Genomic DNA, 20,068 nt, shown 5'->3' with positions numbered 1-20,068 from the left:
AGATGGCTCCTTCCAGACTGTCTCAGCTTGATTTCCAGCACCCCTCTTCCAGAAACTCACAATGGCCTGAAACTAGTTTCAGGACCTGACACCCTTTCCTGGCCTTTGAAAGCATACACATACATACATACAAATAAAACCAGAATACATCTTTATATACATTTAAAAAAGCCAACCCACCAGTTTCCTATTATAAAAATTCATAAAAAGATTCATTTGAATTAAGAAGGTTCGTTTGCAAAGTGAAAAGTTCAAAGACTATTAAAATTACATAAATTCTTTTTAAACTAAGTGGAACCTAAATTAAGTAAACTGTTATTCAGTGTGCTATGTAATGTGGCTATACAGTTCAGCAAGCTGCCACACAATCCTTTCCTTCTCTTTTTCTACTTCTGTGAGCCAGAGGTTTTCTGTATGTATTTAGACTGGCCTCAAACTTTTCCTCCTTCTGCCTTGGCTCCAGAGTCCTGGCATTACAGACCACCATGCTTAGCAATCAGGACACTTCTTAAAGTGAAAGGATACTGTTAATTACTTTAGAACAACTAGAACAACAACAAAAAAAAAAACAACACCAAAACAAAACAAATTTCAAAGAACCGGGCACTGTGCTGAAAAACACGTGTAGTCCCAGTTACTCATGGGGCCGAGGAAGAAGTCATTTGAGCCCAAATATTTGAGGTCAGCCTTGACAACACAGCCAACTGTTTTCTCACTCCCTACCAGAAAAGGAAACGTCTATGACATGTGTCCCATGTATAAGGTGGCGTGGGAAAGCGTGTTCCCTGGTGTGCCTTGCTCCCTCAAAGTCAAGAAGGCTGACTGGCACAAGCACCCTGCGATTCGTGGTTAGCACTATTAAAGAAGTGAACAGCCCGTTGTTCACCATGTTGTGTCCCTTTCCTTCTACCCTCCCCACCCCACTGCCGGAGAGTGAGCCTGGGGGCCCTGGGGGGCTGTGCATGCTAGGCAAGCACTAGCCGTGAGCCTGAGTCCTGGCCCTCTTTTTCTGTTAAGACAGGGTCTCACTGGCCTCAAACTAATGCTGTAGTCCAAGGCAGACCTTAAATCTGTAACCTGTCTCAGGCTTCCAAATATCTGGGATGACAGTCCTGGGCCACCTGTCTGACCTAGAGGCTAGAGGCGGGTTTTAACATGAATGCTTTCCCCTTCCATGAGACACTTAACCACACAGCGACCACAACAGCTGAGATGAAATTTCAATGGGATTAAGTCTCTGGTCCAGTCCCTGTCCCCAACAATTCTAGCTTCTAGAGGTGTGAAGCTGGCAGAACTATTGCACGTGGCTCCCTGGGATTGCTAATTTTCTGGAGGATTCTGGGCCAGGTGCTGTTCCCATTCAACTTCAACCAACTTGTACAGCTCCATGGTGGCCTGGGCATCTTCCACCGAGGAATGTCCACTATTTCCAGCCTACAGGGGAAAAGATCAAGAAGACAACGAGAACTGTTTCATCTCTTCCTCGCCAACTCTGGACTTCCTATAACCTGCTAGCCTTCCATACTTTCCTCTACAGTTCATGGACTGTAGTCAGAAGTCGGCTGGAGCACCTCCTGCCTAGCAGGTCTGTGAGGCTCTCCCAGGAAGCCTGCTATTGTCTACTACACTCGGTTCTGTAGCAATATGTGTGTCTCATACAGACGAAGACATTTCTGGTCACAGACAGAGCTTCTGAGTCTTATGTCTTACACGTTCTCGTGTGACATGCAACACAGCACCGTATGCTGTAGCCCTCTTTCCCCACAGCCCTGTCGGGTACTGTCTATGGGCAACGCAAGGATAGCTAGCTCTCCTCACAGACAGGGAAACTACGGGGCCACAAACTGCGTGTGTGGTGGGGGTGCTTGGAGAGAAGTTACCTGGATGTCCCGACTCAGCAGCTTCTTTGTGAGATTCTTCAGTGACAAAGTGACATTCTCTGGGCAGTCAGCTTTCCGGTTGAGGAGTGGTATTTGGGAAGTGTCTCGGGTGAGAGACTTGGGGTGGAAGTACTGTAGGGCTTTGTAGTCATTGTGGATGGCATGCCCTACCACGATCTTCCCTGAGAGAATCTTCAAGATCTGGAAAGGGCACAGCGGAGTAATGAGAGGCATGGCCATCACCAACACCCACCCCACTACCCCACGAACCTCCCACAAGTGTCCATCCTTCCCTTACAGAGCTGCTATGTGCAATCCGGGTTGAATCTGTATCATTAGAGATCCCTTACACATTTATTAATCTTTATTCCAAGACAGGGTTTCTCTGTGTAGCCTTGGCTGTCCTGGAACTCACTCTGTAGACCAGGCTGGCCTCAAACTCACAAAGATCCGCCTGTCTCTGCCTCCCAAGTGCTGGGATTACAGGTATGTGCCACCATGCCCGGCTTTTATTCATCTCTGATAAACCTCCTTCAGTGGACTGTGTGGCTTTATAAAGAGCCACTGGAGGGGCTGGGGATGTGGCTCAGCTGTCACAGTGCTTGCCCAACATGCATACAGCCTTGAGTTCTAGCCCCAATGCTGTGCAAACCAAGTGTGGTGGCACATGTCTGTAATCATAGCACTAGGAGGGTCAGAAGATCAAGGTTATCCTTAGCTAAAAAGCCAGTTTGAGGCCAGCCTGGGCTATGTGAAATCCTGTCTGAAATGCAATCACTGGAACCATGTCTAGAGAAAGCCAAGAGCAGAGGCCGAGGCAGGCAGATGGCAGAGTCCAGGACAGCCATGACTATACAGAGAAGCTGGGGGAAAGGGAGAGGGTTTCTCTTAGCTGGGCGTGGTGGTGCACACCTTTAATCCCAGCACTCGGGAGCAGGGGCAGGCCTCTGTGAGTTCAAGGACAGCCTGGGCTACAAAGCAAGTCCAAGACAGCCAAGATAACACAGAGAAACCCTGTCTCGAAAAACTAGAAAAAAAAAGAGAAAGCCAAGAGCAAGGACCTCCAATTGCAACACAGACCAAGAGTGCCCTCTAGTGGCCTCCTCTTGAAATAAAGTATTGTTTTTGATTTTACAGGAACCCATAGTTATGAAACCTTAGAGAAAAATTGGGATTCTAAAGAGACTTTAGATATTTTAAAGAGACTGAACTGTTAAAGTGTTTGAATTTTTAAAGATTATGGGACTTTTAAAGTTAGGAATATGTTTTATATTGTGATGCTGACTATAATGACATCTTGGGGGACAACAATGATGTGTTTGTGTGTCAAGCTGACAAAGGGTCAACCGTTTTATGTCAATTTGAGACATATCTGGCAGGAAGGAATTTTATTTGAGAAAATGTTCCATGAAACTTATCTGTGGGCAAGTTTGTGGTGCATTTTCCTTATGGTGATTGATGTGGGTGGTACGGTGCCATACCCAGGCAAGCGTTTCCTAGTGTTATATAAAAGCAGGCTGAGAAAACCAGGAGGGAGCAAGCTAGTAGCAGCATTCTTTCAAGGTCTCTGATTCAGTTCCTGCCTTGAGTTTCAGCTCTAACTTTCCTCACACTGGATTTTAACTGTAAAATGAAATAAAGCCTTTCCTCTTTAAGTTGCTTTTTGGTCATAGTATGGGGTTCTGGGAAATCTAACCTCTGCCCTGATGCTATGCACTTTACACAATAGGGAATCTCTCTTGCTGTGTGTGGTTTTTGTTTTGTTTTGTTTTGTTTTGCTGGTTTTTCGAGACAGGGTTTCTCTGTGTGTATCCTTGGCTGTCCTGGACTAACTTTGTAGACCAGGCTGGCCTCGAACACACAGCGATCCACCTGCCTCTGCCTCCCGAGTGCTGGGATAGATTAAAGGCGTGCGCCACCACCGCCCAGCTTCTGTTTTTGTTTTTTGGGTTTTTTTTTTTGTTGTTGTTGTTGTTTTTATTTTGGTGAGACAGAGTTTCTCTGTGTAGGCTTGGCTGTCCTGGACTCACTTTCTAGACCAGGCTGGCCTCAAACTCACAGCGATCCACCTGCCTCTGCCTCTGCCTCCTTGGGTGCTGGGATTAAAGGCGTGCGCCACCACACCTGGCCCTCTTGTGTGTGTGTTTTCAAGACAGGGTCTCTATGTAGCCTTGGCTGTCCTGGACTCATTTTGTAGACCAGGCTGGCCTCCAACTCAGAGAAATCCGCCTGCCTCTGCCTCCCTAGTACTGGGATTAAAGGTGTGAGCCACCACCGCCCACCTGCCTCTGGACTTTTGATGCGATGGGCTCACAGTTAAGAGTCTACCTAAGTGTCAGAGACTCTCTGTTCTTCTATTTTTGAACAGTGTTTAGACTCCTAAGACTATGGAGGCATCTGAAGTTGAACTAAATCCACTTTGTATTATGAACTGGCATGAGCTTCCGAGGACCAAGGATGGAAGGTTATGGCTGACAAGCGTCATATTTGGATATCGAGTTAACAAGGGGTGGACTTCTGATAAATTGTCTACTTGATAGGACTTAATGTATCTAGAAGACAAATTTCTGAGTGTGTGTGTGACCTTTTAGACTGAATTAACTGAGGTGGGAAGATTTACAATAAAAACAAAAGAAAAATAACCTACTCATTCTGTTGGCCAGAGTCCTAGGCTGAATAAAGACAGCGCTCACTTCTCTCTGCTCCCTAACTGCTCAGCGGCTGCATCTCACTCTTGCTGTCACGATTTCTGTACTATGACAGAATATATCCTTCAACTGTTGAGCCCAGACACATCCATTAAACTCCTTTGGTCAGGTGCTTTGTCACAGCAGCCAGAAAAACAACTCCTTATTCCAATAGGAGGCCTTCCTAACCTCGTGACATCATTTTCCCTCCCTTTACAGTACTTTGGCACCTCCCCAGAGAATCACTTCTCAAAGTCCTCTCCCAGCCTCTCCCCCTACTGCCTGGGCCACGCTCCTCACCTGACTCCGAGCAACCTTAAAGGGCGTGGCGTTAGCCATGTGGCTCTTGCGGATGCCGCTCCACCTGGTCCTGTAGTCCACAATATGGCAGGGGGGCAGGACATACTCATCGTAGAGCACATCCCCATTGTAGTTCACGATGCTGCACCGAGCCAAGGAGCTCACTCGCCCCTTAGGCCCCGTGCCTACCATCTCACAGTCCACAGCCACCATCTTCCCTGGCAAGGTTTGGGAGACTTTAGGGCGCTCTGAGTGGGCTTGGGTGGAGCTCTGTGCAGCGTTCCTCTTCAAAGACTTCTTCGTGGAGCCTTTGTCCTCTGAATGAGCTAGCGCGGAGTTCTGTGCGGCACTTTTCTGTGAGGGCTTCTTAGAGCCCTTGCTCTCTGAAAGAGCTTGTTGGGTGGAGTTCTCTGCAGCATTTTTCTTCAAGGGCTTCTTCTTGGAGTGCTTCTTCTGGGCGAGAGATGGGTGGCTCTTAACCTTTGGAAGGGCACTCTGAAACTCCCCTAGCAAATCTATTTTAGCCACAACAGAGTCAGTCTTCTTTGAAGGAGCAGGGGTCAGCCAAGACAATGACGCTTTCTTGTCTGTGGGCCGTTCTGCCTCCCCCTTGGAGGCAGCTGTCTCTTTCTTCTTCTTTGAACACGGAAGGATGTTTAAAATGCCATCTACTCTTGAAGTTTGCCCTTTCTTTGGAGGTTCTGAGTTCAACTTAGACACCTTGCTAGGGGGTTGGTTCTTTTTATTCAGAAATCCTCTCTGCTCCAAGAACCGTCGCTTCTTGACAAAACGTTGATGCTTGGCATTTCCTCCAAATGCCTTCTTTGAAGGTTCTCCAAAGTCCAAATTCAGGAGTATGGTAGACATGAGGGCAGCAGATGGTGGGAGAGCAGCTGGGAAGACTGACTTATTGACAGAAGGATGAGGAGGAGCTCACTCTCTGCAGAATCCCATAGCTCAACATGTGGAGGTCCGCAATTAGCCCTGGGAACAAAGTAATCCCGATACCTGCACCATTGGCCTGGGGAGACTGGGGGTGTGTGTGATAAGACCAATTCTGGAAGACTCAAGTGATACTGCTGCAAGCCCAGAGCCCAGATACTAATGGAGCCCTACAATTCACCTTCAGGTTGGTCTTAAAAGGGTTACCTCCCCCATCTCTAACTCTCAGTGTCATTTTTAAAAAATGAAGATGCTGGGGCCGGAGAGATAGACGGCTCAGTAGTTAAGAGCACTTGGTGCTCTTGCAGAGGCCTGCAGTTCAGTTCCCAGCACCCACGTGGCAGGTCACGCGGGTACATCTGTACCTCCAGTCCCAGGGAAATCAGACGCCTTCTGATCTCTGCAGGCCCCGGGCACTTAAATACTGTACATATATACATACAGGCAAAGCTCACATAAATAATAAACCTAATAACATAAAGTGTGAATGCTGAAGCTGGGAGTAAAAAAAAAAAAAAAGAGGGGGTGTGGGGCCCCCGGAGTTCGAACTCTGCCATGTCTGTTAAGTCAAAGCAAGGGCCTTCTGAAAACAGCAGGAAAGTGAAACGTCTAAGTATGTTTGCCGGTGATGAACAGCAGAGATGTCCTCTGGATTACTCAGGCATCCTTCAGCGCGGCACCAGAAATGAAGAGCAAATCCAGACACCGCTCTCCCTCCGCTCCACGTGGGGGCGATGTCCTCACGCACCTCACCTGTCCCCCCACAGCAAGGACCTGTGACACACCACACACCAGAGGAGCTGAGTGGAGGAAACTCAAGAATCCGGGCGGGGCACACTCTTGACAGCCCGGGCGGCACAGGCTGTTCCCAGAATATCCGCCCCCCCCACCTACCTCCAAGTTGGGTCGCACTAAGATCGCAAGCGTCCGGAGCCGGATGAGGACGCAGGAGCGCGGCGACGTACACCGGGACGGCAGGAGCGCGGGTGGCTGCGGGAAGGCGGCCGGCGCACACGCGCCCGCAGCGCCCCGACCTCAGGCAGCGACGCCAGCGACTCGGAGTGCGTGAGTAGCGGCAGCGGCGGGGGCGGCGGCGGCGGCGTGGGTGGGGGCGGGGGCGGGATGCGCTCCCCGGCCCCTCGGGCCCCGTGGAGATACAACTCGAAGGCGGTGGGCCGCGGGAAGCGGAACAGCGCGCGCCGGAACCGTGGCCCCACTTCCGGGGCAGGAGGGCGGGACCTGCAGCTGGCCGCCCCACGGTTAGCTGGGGCTTGGGCGCGCCTCTGTGACGTCACCGAGACCCTCGCGGCGCCTCCCGCGCAAATGGCTTTGCTCCGAGGAAGCCGTGACGTTTGACAAGTGCGCTTAGTCGTTTCAACCTGGACGCGACTGCAGGGAGAGGTGGTGTCGGACCGGTCTATTCGGAGTTCTTGCTTGGAGTTGAGCCCAGCTTGTATCTTGTACACAAGTGTACCGACCTTGCGTCTTCTCACTTCCTCCCTCCTTGCACCGCCAGCCAAGCCCTAGGATGCCGGGTGTCTCAGCCCATGGCCTCTCGCATGAGGAGAGAAGGCAGCTGGCTGTGAACCTCACCCGCGTCCTAGCGCTCTACCGCTCCGTTCTGGACTCCTACATCATCGTGAGGCCACTGGGCTTGGGGGCGGGATGCTTCTTGTGTTCGGGGTAGTTAGGAGCCTACTACAGAAGAAATTTGGAGACAGCTTTTACCTCTTCTGAACAAGGAAGGCTGAAGAATGGGCTAATTCCTGCCCCAGCCTTCTCTTTCTAAGTTTTTTGTAACCTCCAAACCCAACATTTGGGCCGTACTCCAATTGCATTGACCTTTCCCAGAAGCATGCGAGGTGTCCCGGAGCATACATGGTCAGGCTTTGAATACACTTCTGGTTTTTGTGGTAGAGTGATCAGTTGAGCTTTGAAATTAGACAGGACTGAACTGGAATCCTGCCTCTACTGTTAACATTTTTCTTTCGCCTTTCATTCTTAACTCAGGTTTTCTTGACTATGAAACTGATCCCTATCTAGAGGATTTTGTGGGGGGAAATTAGATAATGTCTCAATGTCACCATCTTCTGAATTTCTCCAGCCATCGTTTGTTTTGTTTTGTTTTTCACGACTGGTTTCTCTGAGTAGCCCGGTATGTCCTGAATTTGCTGTGTAGACCAGGCTGGCCTCAGATTCATCTGCTTCCCCAGAGCTGGCATTTAAAGGCTTGCGCCACCACCAACCGTCTACTTACGCCATCTTTCAGTCATTCATCCACAGTCTTGCCTCCACCTTGCCAATGTGTCTGAAAATCATCTCACTCATCTCCTCCCTCCCCCACCCCTTCTTTTCTCTTAGAGACAGGGTTTCACTCCAGTTGAGGCTAGTCTAAACTCTTAGTGATCCTCCTGTTTCAGCCTCCTAAGTATGAAGATTACAAAGAATGACCATACCACACCTGGCTGAAGGAAAAACTCCTCATTGCACTATCTTGGGTTTTGTTGTTGTTTTGGTTTGGTTTGGTTTTGGTTTTCAAGACAGGGTTTCTCTGGATAGCCCTTGCTGTCCTCAGAGTTGCACTGCAGACCAGGCTGGCTTTGAACTCAGAACTCTTTCTCACTAGTGCTGGGATTAAATGCATATGCCACCACCACTACCACCTGGTACAATCTTGCTTTTTAGATTTTTATTTTATTTTATTTATTTTGGTTTTTCTAGACAGAGTTTCTCTGTGTAGCCTTGGATGTCCTGGACTCAGTTTGTAGACCAGACTGCCCTCGAACTCAAAGTGATCTACCTGCCTCTGCCTCCCAAGTGCTGGGATTAAAGGTGTGAGCCACTACTGCCCGGCTGATTTTTATTTTATTTTTATTTATATTTATTTATTTATTTGTGTGTGTGTGTGTGTGTAGCTATGAGGCCAGAAGATGATGTTGGGTCCTGGAGCTGGAGTTACAGACTCAGGTCCTCTGCGAGAGCAGCAAGTACTCTTAACTCCTGAACTATTTCTCCAGCCCCTCTTGCTTTTTGGGCATTTTAAAGAAATGCTGATTCCTTACCATTATGTACGTGATCTAGTGTTTGCTGCCTATGTCCATCAAATTTCATTCTCTTCTCACTTTGAGTAGTCTGCTAGACCAGCCTGGACTGGACTATGATACTTCAAAAAAGGAATAAGATAAAAAATAAATCAAGCCAGACATACATAATAGTGCTTGCCTGTACTCCTACCCCTCGGAGACTGAGACAGGAGAATTGCCTTGATTTGCAACTAGCTCAAGACTACTGTTTTTTGTTTGTTTGTTTGTTTCTTAAATTTATTTATTATGGATACAGTACACTTGCAGGCCAGAAGAGGGCATCAGATCACATTATAGATGGTTGTGAGCCACCATGTGGTTGCTGGAAATTGAACTCAGGATCTCTGGAAGAGCAGTCAGTGCCCTTAACCTCTGAGCTATCTCTCCAGCCCCCAAGACTACTGTTGAGATTTGTTTCACCTCCCTCTGCCCCCCAAACACACATAGAAAAAGACTTCTCAAGACATGGGGGTGGGAAGCTGTAACTCCGAGCAGTGGTTCTCACTTCCTAATGCTGCAAGCCTTCAATACAGTTCCTCATGCTGTGGTGGCTCCAACCATGAAGTTATTTTTGTTGCTACTTCATAAGTAATTTTGCTACTGTTGTGAGTAGTAACGTAAATATCTGAATGCAGGGTATCTGGAATTCGACACCCAAAGGGGTCACAACCTATAAGTTTTCAACGATTGAAATCCTGTTCTAGCTGGGCATGGTGGCGCACGCCTATAATCTCAGCACTCGGGAGGCAGAGGCAGGCGGATTGCTGTGAGTTCGAGGCCAGCCTGGTCTACAAAGTGAGTCCAGGTCAGCCAAAGCTAACACAGAGAGACCTTGTCTCAAAAAACCAAAAAAAGAAAGAAAGAAAACTGCTGTTCTAGAGTAAATACATGTCTAGGGCTCGTGTGATGGTTCTGTAGTTAAAAGCATCTACTGCTTTTTAAGGGACCAATTCTGTACACATCATTCCAGCTCCAGGGAATTTATACCTCTGACTTTCATGGGCACCTTCATTCACATGCACACACCCATCCACAAATGCACACACATACACATAATTAATAATAAAAGTACTTTTTAAAAGTTTTGTCTAGGGTTCTGGAGAGATGGCTCAGTAGTTAAGAGCACTGGCTATTCTTCCAGAGAACCCGGGTTCAATTCCCAGCAGCCACATGGCAGCTCACAACTGTCTGTAACTCCAGTTCCAGAGGATCCAACACCCTCACACTTATGCACATAAATAAAATTAAGTAATTTTTTAAAAAAGTTTTGTATAGCTTGTATGAGGCCCTGGGATAAATCCCTAAATATCGCCAACACATTTTTAAAGTTGAAGTGGGATACCACTTTGATCCCAGCACTTAGGTTGCAGAGGCAGGCAATCTCCTGAGTTCCAAGCCAGCAACAGCTACATCACACGTGTCTCAAAAAGCAAACAAAAAAAAAAAACCCCAAACTTGCATAAGTGTCGTTAGAATAGTGAAAGAATACATGTGAGTGCTTACTTCTGCTTGTATTTTCTTTACGTGACAACTCTGAAGTGTCAACTCACACATTTTATTCTCTGTGGAGTTTAAAGTATTCTCCATTAAGCTGTTAAGTAGTTTTATATGTGTTTTAGTGCATGTAGTATGTGTTAGCTAAAATCATTATTTGCATTAGTTTGCGATGCTGGAGATGGAACCCAAGACCTTGTGCATGCTCACCATGCACTATTTTGTTTCCAAGGCCAGGTTTCTCTGTGTAGCCGTGTACTTTGTAGACCAGGCTGGCCTTGAACTCACGAGATCTAGGCAGATGTCTCCCATTTGCTCAGATTAAAGGCGTGCACCACCACCCTGCCCTTGATCAAACATTCTTAACATTGAGTTATACCTCCATTGGTAAAATTTGGCTTGGTTTGGTTTGGTTTTTAGAGATAGGGTTGCTCTGTTTAGCCCTGGCTGCCCTGGATACACCTCTCATTTTACCCTGTAAATCATTTTACTCTGTAAACCATTTTACTCATTTGCTCTGTAAATCATTTTACTCTGTAGACCAGGCTGGCCTTAAACTCAGAGATCTGCCTGCCTCTGCCCTCCAAGTGCTTGAGATTAAAGGTGAATGCCATCACCATTCTTTTTTAAACAAAGTAAACTCTGCAGGAAGAAGACTCTTGTCTTACCAAATTTACAGTAGATTTTGGTTTTTGGTTTTGTTGGTGGTGGTTGGGTTTTTGTTTGTTTGTTTGTTTTTTGTTTTGTTGTTGTTGCTTAGCCTTGGCTGTCCTGGAACTCTCTTTGTAGATCAAGCTGGCCTCAAACTCATAGAGATCTTCCTGCCTCTGCCTCTTGAGTGCTGGGGAAAAGTGTGTGTCACTAGCTCAGCTGGAGGCCATTTACCAGAAAACAGAATGGGTGGTCTTGTGGAGACCAGCGTCTGATTCACTGGCAGCTACCTCCCCTACCAATTAAATCTTTTAAATTGTTTTTAAATTAGTTGATTGTTGTCAGACAGAGTCTCACTATATACAGGCTGACCTTAAACTCAGAGATATTCCTGTCTCTGCCACCTGAGTGCTGGGATTCTTTGGTGTTTGACACCATGCCTGCCTGGCCCCCAAAGCCCCAGAATTTAAAAAGAGCAAATGAATGTTAAAATAAATTAGCAGGTTACTGGAGTTTTGGGCGTTTTTTTTTTGTTTTTTTGTTTTGTTTTGTTTGTTTGTTTGTTCTGTTTTTGTGGGGTGTTTTGTTTTGTTTGTTTTTTGAGACAGGGTTTCTCTGTGTTAGCCGTGGCTGTCTTGGACTTCTCTTGTAGACCAGGCTGGCCTGGAACTCACAGCGAACTGCCTGCCTCTGCCTCCCAAGTGCTAGGTATAAAGGCTTGTGCCACCATGCCTGGTCCTGGGTTTTTTTTGTTTTTTGTTTTCTTTTTTCATCTGCCTCTGCCTCCCGAGTGCTGGGACTAAAGGCATGAGCCACCATGCCTGGCTAGATGGTTGCTTGTTAATGCTGTATGTCACTGATCATGCTAGTGATGCCGATGCGAACACAGTTGGTCAAGAAAGGCATAGTGCATGCCTTAGGGCAGAAGCAGGCCTCTGTGGGCTCCAGGCCGTCATTCTTACACAGTAAGTCTCAAGACAGCCAGGGGTACACAGAGAGACCCTGTCATGAAAAAAAAACCAACAAACCAAAAAAGAAACTGAGTGGTAAAAGCAGACACAAATAAATGGGGGGCATTAGTAAAATGAGAGGTGTTTGTAGAATGCAGTCTGTACCATGGGGGCACTAGTGTCAGAAACAGGCAGGGGGAGAGTTGGGCTGGGACTGGGAATAGTAGAGTGCTGACTGCTTGGCTCCTCCTGCAGGAATTTTTCACGGACAACCTGTGGGACACACTCCCTGAGTCATGGCAAGAAGCGCTGGATGGGCTGAACCCACCACAGCTGGCCACGCTGCTGCTGGGGATGCCCAGGGAAGGGGAGGAGATCAGGTATGTGTAAGTCAGGACCTGTGCTAGGGGGTGAGAGCACTGAGCCCTCTGTTGGGCCTTGTGTAGACAGTGTAGTTGGGTCTTCCTGGGCATAAGCTGGTCCACTGAGGATGTGAGTGCGGCCTATATTCACCAGCAGCCTGGGCTGCTCTGTCTCAGGTACAGGTCCGTGTGGCCACTCACCCTGCTAGCCCTGAAGTCCACAGCCTGTGCCCTCGCCTTTACCCGGACACCTGGCTTTCACACCCCATCAGAGTTCCTGGAGAACCCCAGCCAGAGCTCCCGACTGACAGCTCCATTTCGGAAACATGTCAAGCCCAAGAAGCAGCATGAGATCCGGAGGCTGGGAGAGGTGAGGAGCCTGCTGGAGGCTAGACCGTCTGAGAGCCCAGTACTCCTAAAGCCTGTGGGTTATGAAGGTGTGTGGCCCTCACCGCACATGCAGCAACCAGTAACCTCAGAAGTCCCCTTCCTCGGCAGGCATGCTAGAATAGTGTCTATTGTGCTGGGAGGCTCTCCTGTCCCTTTTCTGTGTTGGTTGGTAGCTGTGTGGGGGTGAGCTGTATTCCTGCAGTGAACAGGACAGCCTCAGAGTGCTTGCTGTCAGGTCATTGACTTCAGGGCAAACAGACTGGGCTAGACACCTACCATCATCTTCAGTTCTGGTTTGACATCTCGTGTCTCTGTGGCTCCCTCAGTGTTTCCCTGTAGCATCTTGGGCATTTGCTTCAGGAGTCAGGAGCCAATGCCAAGAAGAGACTTTTGTTTCCTCCTCTTTCAGTTGGTGAAGAAGCTGAGTGACCTCACTGGCTGTACCCAGGTTGTGGATGTGGGCTCCGGACAGGTGAGCCAGACTCCCAACACAGTCTATTTGAGTTATGAGGATAGGACACCAGGGTAGGCATATAAGGCCTAATGCCCAGAAGCAGGTGCTAAGGTGTGTGTGTGTGTGTGTGTGTGTGTGTGTGTGTGTGTGTGTGTGTTGGGGGGGCGGTGACAGTCAGTAGGGCATTAAACAGTGGTGTCCTCCCTCACGACTCCAGGGCCATCTCTCCCGCTTCATGTCTCTTGAGCTGGGGCTGATGGTGAAGAGTCTTGAAGGGAATCAGAGGCTGGTAGAGAGAGCTCAGCGCCTAGACCAGGAGCTCCTGCAGGCTCTGGACAAAATAGAAAAGAGGCACCCAAAGGTAAGCTGCCCTAGATATATATATTGCTGGAACTGCGTATTGACTCAGATGGTCCCTATTATTTTTTCCCCCTTCCCCAAAGCATTCCCACAGCTCAAAGGCACTTTCTAGCTTGTGTGATATGTTCTCGTAGTAAACTACGATGCGGCCAGATGGGTACCACCATTTGCTGTGCTAAGGATGAAATCCATTGCTCCTGAGCTAAGCCTCTAATCCACAGCCAGGTAGTGGATTCATTACCAGCAAAAAAAACTTGGAGAGCACTTGCCTAAGCGTTCCATCCTCAGCACCACCAAAAGGCAAAGGGAAAGTGGGCTAGCTGTGATGGTATATGCCTGCAGTCCCAGCACTGGAGAGGCATAGGCAGGATTCGTGCAGGCTTGCCTGCTTGGTCAACATGATGAGGTCCAGGTCAGAAAGGGCTGCAAAGACCTTGTCTCACCCCATATGCTACCCTAAAGAAAAAGGAAAGTGATTTGAAAAATGAAAAGGTCCACAGTCCGCAACAAAGAGCTCAAGTCCTGGTTCAGAGTCTAACTCTCTTGTGCCCAGGCTGTCTCCCATGTAACTCAGAGGACAGCACATTCCTGTGGCTTGAGGATGGCCACCCAACTTTGCTTCTGCCTTTATTTTCCTTCTCCCCACAGGTGGTGCAAAGAGGCCCTCGCCACTGCCCCCACCACGTGGTTCAGTGGGTCAGCCCCACAACTCTCTGTGAGGAGCTTCTGCTTCCTCTGGAGACACCAGGCCAGCCTAGCGCCCGCTTGCTGCTAACGGGCCTTCATGCTTGTGGGGATCTGAGCGTTGCCTTGCTGAGGCACTTCTGCTGCTCTCCTGCCGTGGTGGCCCTGGCCTCGGTGGGCTGCTGCTACATGAAACTCAGTGACCCTGGCAGCTATCCACTGAGTCAGTGGGTGGCTGGGCTGCCTGGCCACGAGCTACCCTACAGGCTCCGGGAGGGGGCCTGCCATGCCCTAGAAGACTATGTGGAGAGGCTACAGAAAGCAGGCCCTGGTCTGCAAGCACACTGCTTCCGTGCAGCACTGGAGACAGTCATCCGACATGTTTGCCCTGAGCTTCGGAGGCCTGGTGTGCAAGGAATCCCGAGGGTCCATGAACTCAAGATTGAAGAGTGAGGTCTGGGGAGTCTCCCCACCTATCCCCACTTGTTAGCACAGCCAAAGAAAATGTGTGTACCCAGAGGAGTGGGCATTTTATTTGGAGGGCAAGCTGGACTACACAGTGAGATTTTGTCTCAAAAACAGGCAGACATACTGGCTCATGCTTTAATCCCAGCCCCCAGGAGTCAGAGGCAGACAGATCAAGGTCAGCCTCGTCTACATAGTGAATTCCAGGGCTACATAGAGATACATAGAGTGTCTCAAACACTCACACAAACATATTTAGACTAAGTACGGTGCTCTACCTAGGGAGGCTGAGCTAGGAAGACTACTTGTGCTTTGTCTGGGGCCAGCCTGGGCAAAAATGGCCTTTTAAAATGCCTATTTAAACAAATAAAAGTAGGAATCAACTTCTAGACAAAGGTTTAAGTGGGAGGTGGAAGTTTCTAGAACTAATTGACTTATGGCTGGTCCCACAGATATGTGAAACAAGGGTTACAACGAGTGGGTCTAGACCCCCAGCTGCCACTGGATCTGGCTGCCCTTCAGGCCCACCAGACCCAAGAGAACCGTGTGGTGGCTTTCTTCAGCTTGGCCCTCCTACTGGCCCCACTGGTAGAGACACTGATTCTCCTGGACCGGCTGCTCTATCTTCAGGAGCAAGGTGAGGGGGCAACGTTCTGGGCCTGGCCACCGCCTAATGGGTGGGGTATTTGTTAACAAATGTAGATTCTTAGCGGTGCTCCCAGCTGGTTTTGGTTTTAAGTTTTTTGTTTTTTCTCTGTGTGGCCCTGGCTGTCCTGGACTTGCTTTGTAGACCAGGCTGGCCTGGAACACATAGAGATCCACCTGCCTCTAACACCTGAGTGCTGAGATTAAAGGTGAACACCACCATGCCTGGCAGGGGTGCACACCTGTAGTCCCCAGTTCTTGGGGGAAGAGGAGGCAGGTGGGTCTCTGTGAGTTTGAGGCCAATCTGGTCTACAAAGCGAGTCCAGGACAGGCAAGGATACAGAGAAAAGCTCTCTTGGGGGAAAAAAAAGCTTTCAGATGTTCAGTACCCTGGAATTAGAGTTGCAAGCAGTTGTGAGTTACCAGATGTGGGTATTAGGAACCAAAGTTGAGTATGCTGGAAGAGCAGCAAGTGTTCTCAACCACTGACCCCTGCCAGCACCAATGAGGTGGATTTAAGCAAGCACCACTGGCACTGAGAAGGCACAAAGGTTGTCTCTCAAGCTAGTGGCTCTGAAGTCCCCCAACTTTGGAATGAGCTGGGCTGCAGGATGGCCAGAGCCTGGGTTGGACTCCTGTTTCCTAACTAGCCCTTGCTTTCCCCTAGGCTTCTATGCTGAGCTCCTGCCCATCTTCAGCCCTCAACTCTCTCCCAGAAACCTGGCTCTGGTGGCCACCAAGACACCCCTGGGTCAGGCCTTCTCTACTCTTGAGACCGAAGACAGCTGACACTCTGAAACCACCAGGTGGCAATATGGCTAGGTATATGTCACCATTTAGAGTACAGCGCATCCTGCCTGGATTCTGGTTCTCTGCAAACTTCAGATATATACCCTTTCTCTCCCTTCACCTATAAAGTAATACTATGTAACTCTTATTTATTAAAACTCCTAAGACTTAACTTTCTGTAAATACTTTGTAATTTTATTTATTAAAAGTTTTAAGAGTTATTTCTGTCAATAGGGAAAAGGGCAGAGGCCTTCTTACTTCTAACCTCAAGCATGCAGGACCTGCCCCTGGGAAGGCGAGCATCTACCAGGTGTGTCCTGACAGTGAGAAAAGCTGCACCATGACTGAGCTCCCCAAAATGCAAGCCCTTGGGGAAGGAAGAGGGTGGGTGGACAGCAGCTGAACTCAAGGCTCTTTATTGGTGTTTGAGCAAGAGGGCTCCCCACCCTCAAGGTGAAGATTGAGCAGGCGGAAGCAGCTCTCTCAGGCTCAGTACCAATAAGTTTTCCTGTATCTTCGAGTCTCCTGGATCCCCATTGCCTCCATCACATCTTCTTCTAATGTCTTTAGCCGCGGCACGTAAGTCCTTTCTAGAGCATCTTCCACTGATGTGTCCTTGGGGCCATCTGTAGAGTCAGAAGTGCTGAGTTTGCAACTAACCCATGGCCCTGCTGCTCATGCTTGGCCAGCGCTCTACCCCAAGTTCATGCCTAGCCCACCAGCTTTGTTCGTCCTCGCACACCTCACACCTCTACCCTCTTCCTGCCCATCCCCAGCCTACCAATCCATGTTTCAGGGACAATGCCATCTTCTCTAGGAAATTCAGGTTTGGGGATAATTCTCCCAGACCTTGTAGAGACTCGAACCCGCTCTCCTGACTCAGTAAATCTCCACTGGATCTCAGTGGGTTTCCTGGTAGGTAGGAAAAAAAAAAAAGAGTCTAGCTTAGAACCTGTGCCACCCTCCATCCCAAAAGTGAGAGCAGTCATTGAGGACCCCTGGGTTACCACCTTTGTTTCTCTGTATCAAGGTTACTAACAGAACTGTCCCCAAGACCAGACCCTTAAGTTCCAGAATATCCAACAAACCATTCTCCTGTGATAAGTGGGTCTGCCCAACATCTGTGTGGACTCAAGAGTTAGAAGCCCCTTGACCAGAGGCCCCTGTGCTTGCCTGTCTGCAGGGTCCACTAGCTTGACCTGGTTATGAAGCAAGGGGGCTTCACTAGGGATCATGGTCCCTCGGTGATCCTTAGTCCTGCCAATGTAGCGGTAATGCTGTGCAAGAGAAGGCAGTGTCAGCAAGCAAGCAAGTCAAGGGCGTTTGCCCAACACTGCTTAGCATATTCACCCCAGGCCCAGTCGTACAGCCTGCCCCCAGCCAGTTTCTTGTCTCCCCATGGTACTCTTAGGGGACAGATGGGGAAGACCTCTCAAGTCCCCATCTTCCTTCCTCACCGTGTTCAGCCCCTCCAGGACAACCCAGTTCCGCTGCCGAATGACTTGGACCACCTTGCCCTGTTTCCCGGCATCCTTGCCTTCTAAGATTTCCACCTGTAGGAAGATGAGAGGGCAAGGGCAGGAGATTGTTGCCCACAAACCTTCCTGTCTCTCTGTCTTGAGGTTCTTACCGTGTCTCCACAGAATAGGTGCCAGTCTTCATCAGAGATGGGCTCTACCACTACTGGGCGCCGCCTGAGCCACGGAGGATTCTTCCTCTTGTCTGATAGGGAGCCTGGACGGCTCATCCCATATCGGTAGTGGGGCGAGAGGGTGGCTTTGGATGCCAAGGCCAGCAGGGCCGACAGACGCATGGCTAAATGAGAGAAATCCCACCAGTGAAAGGCTCCAAACGTCCCTCGCCAGCTGTGAATCGAGAAACAGAATGAAGACTTGAACAAAGGAAGGAACTTCTGTTTTTTGAGACAGGGTCTCACTCTGTAACTCTGGCTGACCTAGAACTTGTAGTGAGAACACTGGAATTTTGTTTTTTTATAAAAAGCACAGAAATATTCTAAGAATGTGTTTTCGTTTTGTTTTATTTTTGTTTTTTTGACACAGGGTTTCTCTACGTTATCTTGGCTGTCCTAGACTTGATTTGTAGACCAGGTTTGCCTTGAACTCAGCGATCCACCTGCCTCTGCCTCCCCAAGTGCTGGGTTTTTTTGTTTTTTGTTTTTTGAAGACAGGGTTTCTCTGTGTGGCCTTGGCTGTCCTGGACCCCCTTTGTAGACCAGGCTGGCCTCGAACTCAGGTCAATCCACCTCTGAGTGCCAGGATTAAAGGCATGCGCCACCACAGCATGTGTTTTCATTTAATCCCAGGTATGGGGATATGGGCCTGCTACAGGCTGTCCGCAGCAGCAGTGATTTGCCTTGTGCTCTAGCAGAGGCGGGGTTTTGCCAGCTGCAGATAGTTTCTGTGATTGTGTGACATTTGGAATTCTGGGAACTTTTCAGAGGGTATATAAATGTTACAGCCCAGAGAAGCATGGTTGGAGGCTGGTGGTAGTTCTGCAACGGGAGGAGTGGGGTTGATTGGTTGGTAGTGAACTGTTGGTAGCCATGCTCAAAGAAGAAAAGAAAATAATTAGATTCAGGGATCTCTCTCCCCTCTATCCTTGTTTCTCTCCTATCAAGTGATAGGGGGTGAAGGTGTGGTGGGGGAGGAATAAAGGGTGGAAAAAAGAACTCACAAGAAGTGAAAACAGGTTACAGGCTCAGTATGTAGACCAGGCTGGCCCTGAACTCTCACCCATCTGCTTCTGTCTCCCTCCCCAGTGCGGGGACTAACGTGTGTCCCACCACACTCAGCCCCAGGAATGTGACTAAAGCACTGACTCTCTTGCACAGTGGACTTCAGCTCATTGACACTTCCCCTGAGTCATCTTTACGAACGGGAAAACAAAGAGGTTATGTAACTTTCAGTCATGGTGACAAGCCTAGGATTGGGGTATTCAAGTCCTCATGTATCCAACTTAAAAGTAAAAAAATTCGCTAAGACCAGGGTCCACGCTGTCTAGCTTCTTGGATTGCTTTCTTGGGGAAGCTTGGCTGTTGGGGATGGTCTAATGTATTTGATGCTAATTACTGCTTGCGGTCTCTGTGACTCACCTTTTGATTAATAAAAAGCCACTCCACCTGGGCAGGGCAGAGGAGCTAGAGGTGTGGCTAAGGCAAGAGAGAGGCAGGGGGGCGGGGGAGGGAATCCTGGGAAAAGAAGAAAGACTGCCATGAGGAGAAAGAAGAATCGAGGCGCAGAAGGCCGCCATGGGTTAGATGGAGGAGGAGCACATGGCCGGCGTGGATGGAGAATCCGGCCCAGATGAAGAACATTAGCAAGTGTATGCGATTATGGATGGGAGGTAGCTTGATAGAAGTTATTAGAAGCAGATGGCATGGGATTGAGGCAGGGATCCCATGCCTGCCCCACTATGGGAGGTAGTTTAGAGGATTAATGTCTGCCCTGCCCCAAGTTAACTAAGGCTATTTTAAAACTATAACAAGCGTCTGTGTCTTGACTGATGGCTAGCCGGGCATATATATACTGGTAATTTAAAAACAATACTTGGCATTGAAGATGCTTAAGACAGTTATTACGTGAATAAATTAACACACAGGAGGAAACCAGGTAATGGAATAAAGCACTAGGACAAAGCCTGAAGGTAAGCAGTCACAAGGCAGAGTGAACAGAACGGTAGCAGGGATTAAAAAACAGCTTACAATGTCCCTATGTAACAGGCCCAGACCTTAGCACAACTGAGTCCATGATGGAAGTACATTCAGACCATAAGACTCAGCACATAGCACAGGTGGAATATGTTTCTGTGCACTGTGTATTCAAATGCTCATTTCTGTACCCAGAGATGTGGTTACAGTCAGGGCACTGGCATTGACATTATTAGGAAGCATCTCCTGTCTCAATGTGTAAAAA

The 20,068-nt window shown here is 48.7% G+C and overlaps 3 protein-coding genes across 11 annotated transcripts in view; 1 reads left to right on the top strand and 2 right to left on the bottom strand.

The window, feature by feature from the left end:
* Positions 1 to 134: 134 nt before the first annotated feature.
* Positions 135 to 6,844, bottom strand: ISG20L2 (interferon stimulated exonuclease gene 20 like 2). Of its 2 annotated transcripts, none has more exons than XM_084769712.1 (4): positions 6,704 to 6,844; positions 4,868 to 5,851; positions 1,881 to 2,081; positions 135 to 1,434 (listed from the first exon to the last, which is right to left on the bottom strand). In XM_084769712.1, the coding sequence occupies exons 2-4, from the start codon at positions 5,732 to 5,734 to the stop codon at positions 1,321 to 1,323; spliced, it is 1,182 nt and encodes a 393-aa protein (XP_084625838.1). In that variant the 5' UTR covers positions 5,735 to 5,851; positions 6,704 to 6,844; the 3' UTR covers positions 135 to 1,320. The 2 variants fall into 2 exon arrangements, with proteins under 2 accessions (XP_084625838.1, XP_084625839.1); XM_084769713.1 differs by having other exon boundaries at positions 4,868 to 5,888; positions 6,704 to 6,840.
* Positions 6,735 to 16,656, top strand: METTL25B (methyltransferase like 25B). 7 transcript variants are annotated; one of them, XM_084769706.1, is made up of 9 exons: positions 6,926 to 7,159; positions 12,243 to 12,367; positions 12,527 to 12,719; positions 13,149 to 13,211; positions 13,411 to 13,554; positions 14,202 to 14,686; positions 15,155 to 15,339; positions 16,015 to 16,169; positions 16,371 to 16,656. In XM_084769706.1, exons 1-8 carry the CDS (start codon positions 6,932 to 6,934, stop codon positions 16,134 to 16,136), a joined length of 1,545 nt encoding a protein of 514 aa, XP_084625832.1. In that variant the 5' UTR covers positions 6,926 to 6,931; the 3' UTR covers positions 16,137 to 16,169; positions 16,371 to 16,656. The 7 variants fall into 7 exon arrangements, 6 of the variants coding, with proteins under 6 accessions (XP_084625836.1, XP_084625832.1, XP_084625831.1 ...); XM_084769710.1 differs by lacking the exons at positions 6,926 to 7,159; positions 16,371 to 16,656 and adding an exon at positions 6,735 to 6,870 and having other exon boundaries at positions 16,015 to 16,308; XM_084769705.1 differs by lacking the exon at positions 16,371 to 16,656 and having other exon boundaries at positions 16,015 to 16,308.
* MRPL24 (mitochondrial ribosomal protein L24) overlaps positions 16,537 to 20,068 on the bottom strand; it is an 8,024-nt gene continuing 4,492 nt past the window's right edge. For both annotated transcript variants that reach the window (XM_084769715.1, XM_084769716.1), the window contains exons 2-6: positions 17,767 to 18,001; positions 17,594 to 17,689; positions 17,310 to 17,413; positions 16,918 to 17,048; positions 16,537 to 16,762 (exon numbers count right to left, since the gene is read on the bottom strand). In XM_084769715.1, the coding sequence (XP_084625841.1) occupies positions 16,626 to 16,762; positions 16,918 to 17,048; positions 17,310 to 17,413; positions 17,594 to 17,689; positions 17,767 to 18,001 (703 nt within the window). In that variant the 3' untranslated portion in view covers positions 16,537 to 16,625. The remainder of the gene's footprint in view (positions 16,763 to 16,917; positions 17,049 to 17,309; positions 17,414 to 17,593; positions 17,690 to 17,766; positions 18,002 to 20,068) is intronic.

This window comes from Acomys minous (assembly GCF_964271855.1).
Source record: "Acomys minous genome assembly, chromosome: 19".
Taxonomy (NCBI): Eukaryota; Metazoa; Chordata; class Mammalia; order Rodentia; family Muridae; genus Acomys; species Acomys minous.
The sequence above is the reverse complement of the archived record's forward strand: the minus strand, read 5'-3'. Positions and strand labels throughout refer to the sequence as shown.

Coding starts and splice junctions, on each gene's coding strand:
- ISG20L2 (XM_084769712.1), bottom strand. CDS start 5,734: ATGTCTACCATACTCCTGAATTTGGACTTTGGAGAACCTTCAAAGAAG. Junction 2,082..4,867: donor TTAAGGTTGCTCGGAGTCAG/GTGAGGAGCGTG, acceptor TGCCCTTTCCAG/ATCTTGAAGATTCTCTCAGG. Junction 1,435..1,880: donor TGCTGAGTCGGGACATCCAG/GTAACTTCTCTC, acceptor TTTCCCCTGTAG/GCTGGAAATAGTGGACATTC.
- METTL25B (XM_084769706.1), top strand. CDS start 6,932: ATGCGCTCCCCGGCCCCTCGGGCCCCGTGGAGATACAACTCGAAGGCG. Junction 12,368..12,526: donor AGGGAAGGGGAGGAGATCAG/GTATGTGTAAGT, acceptor GCTCTGTCTCAG/GTACAGGTCCGTGTGGCCAC. Junction 13,555..14,201: donor TAGAAAAGAGGCACCCAAAG/GTAAGCTGCCCT, acceptor TTCTCCCCACAG/GTGGTGCAAAGAGGCCCTCG.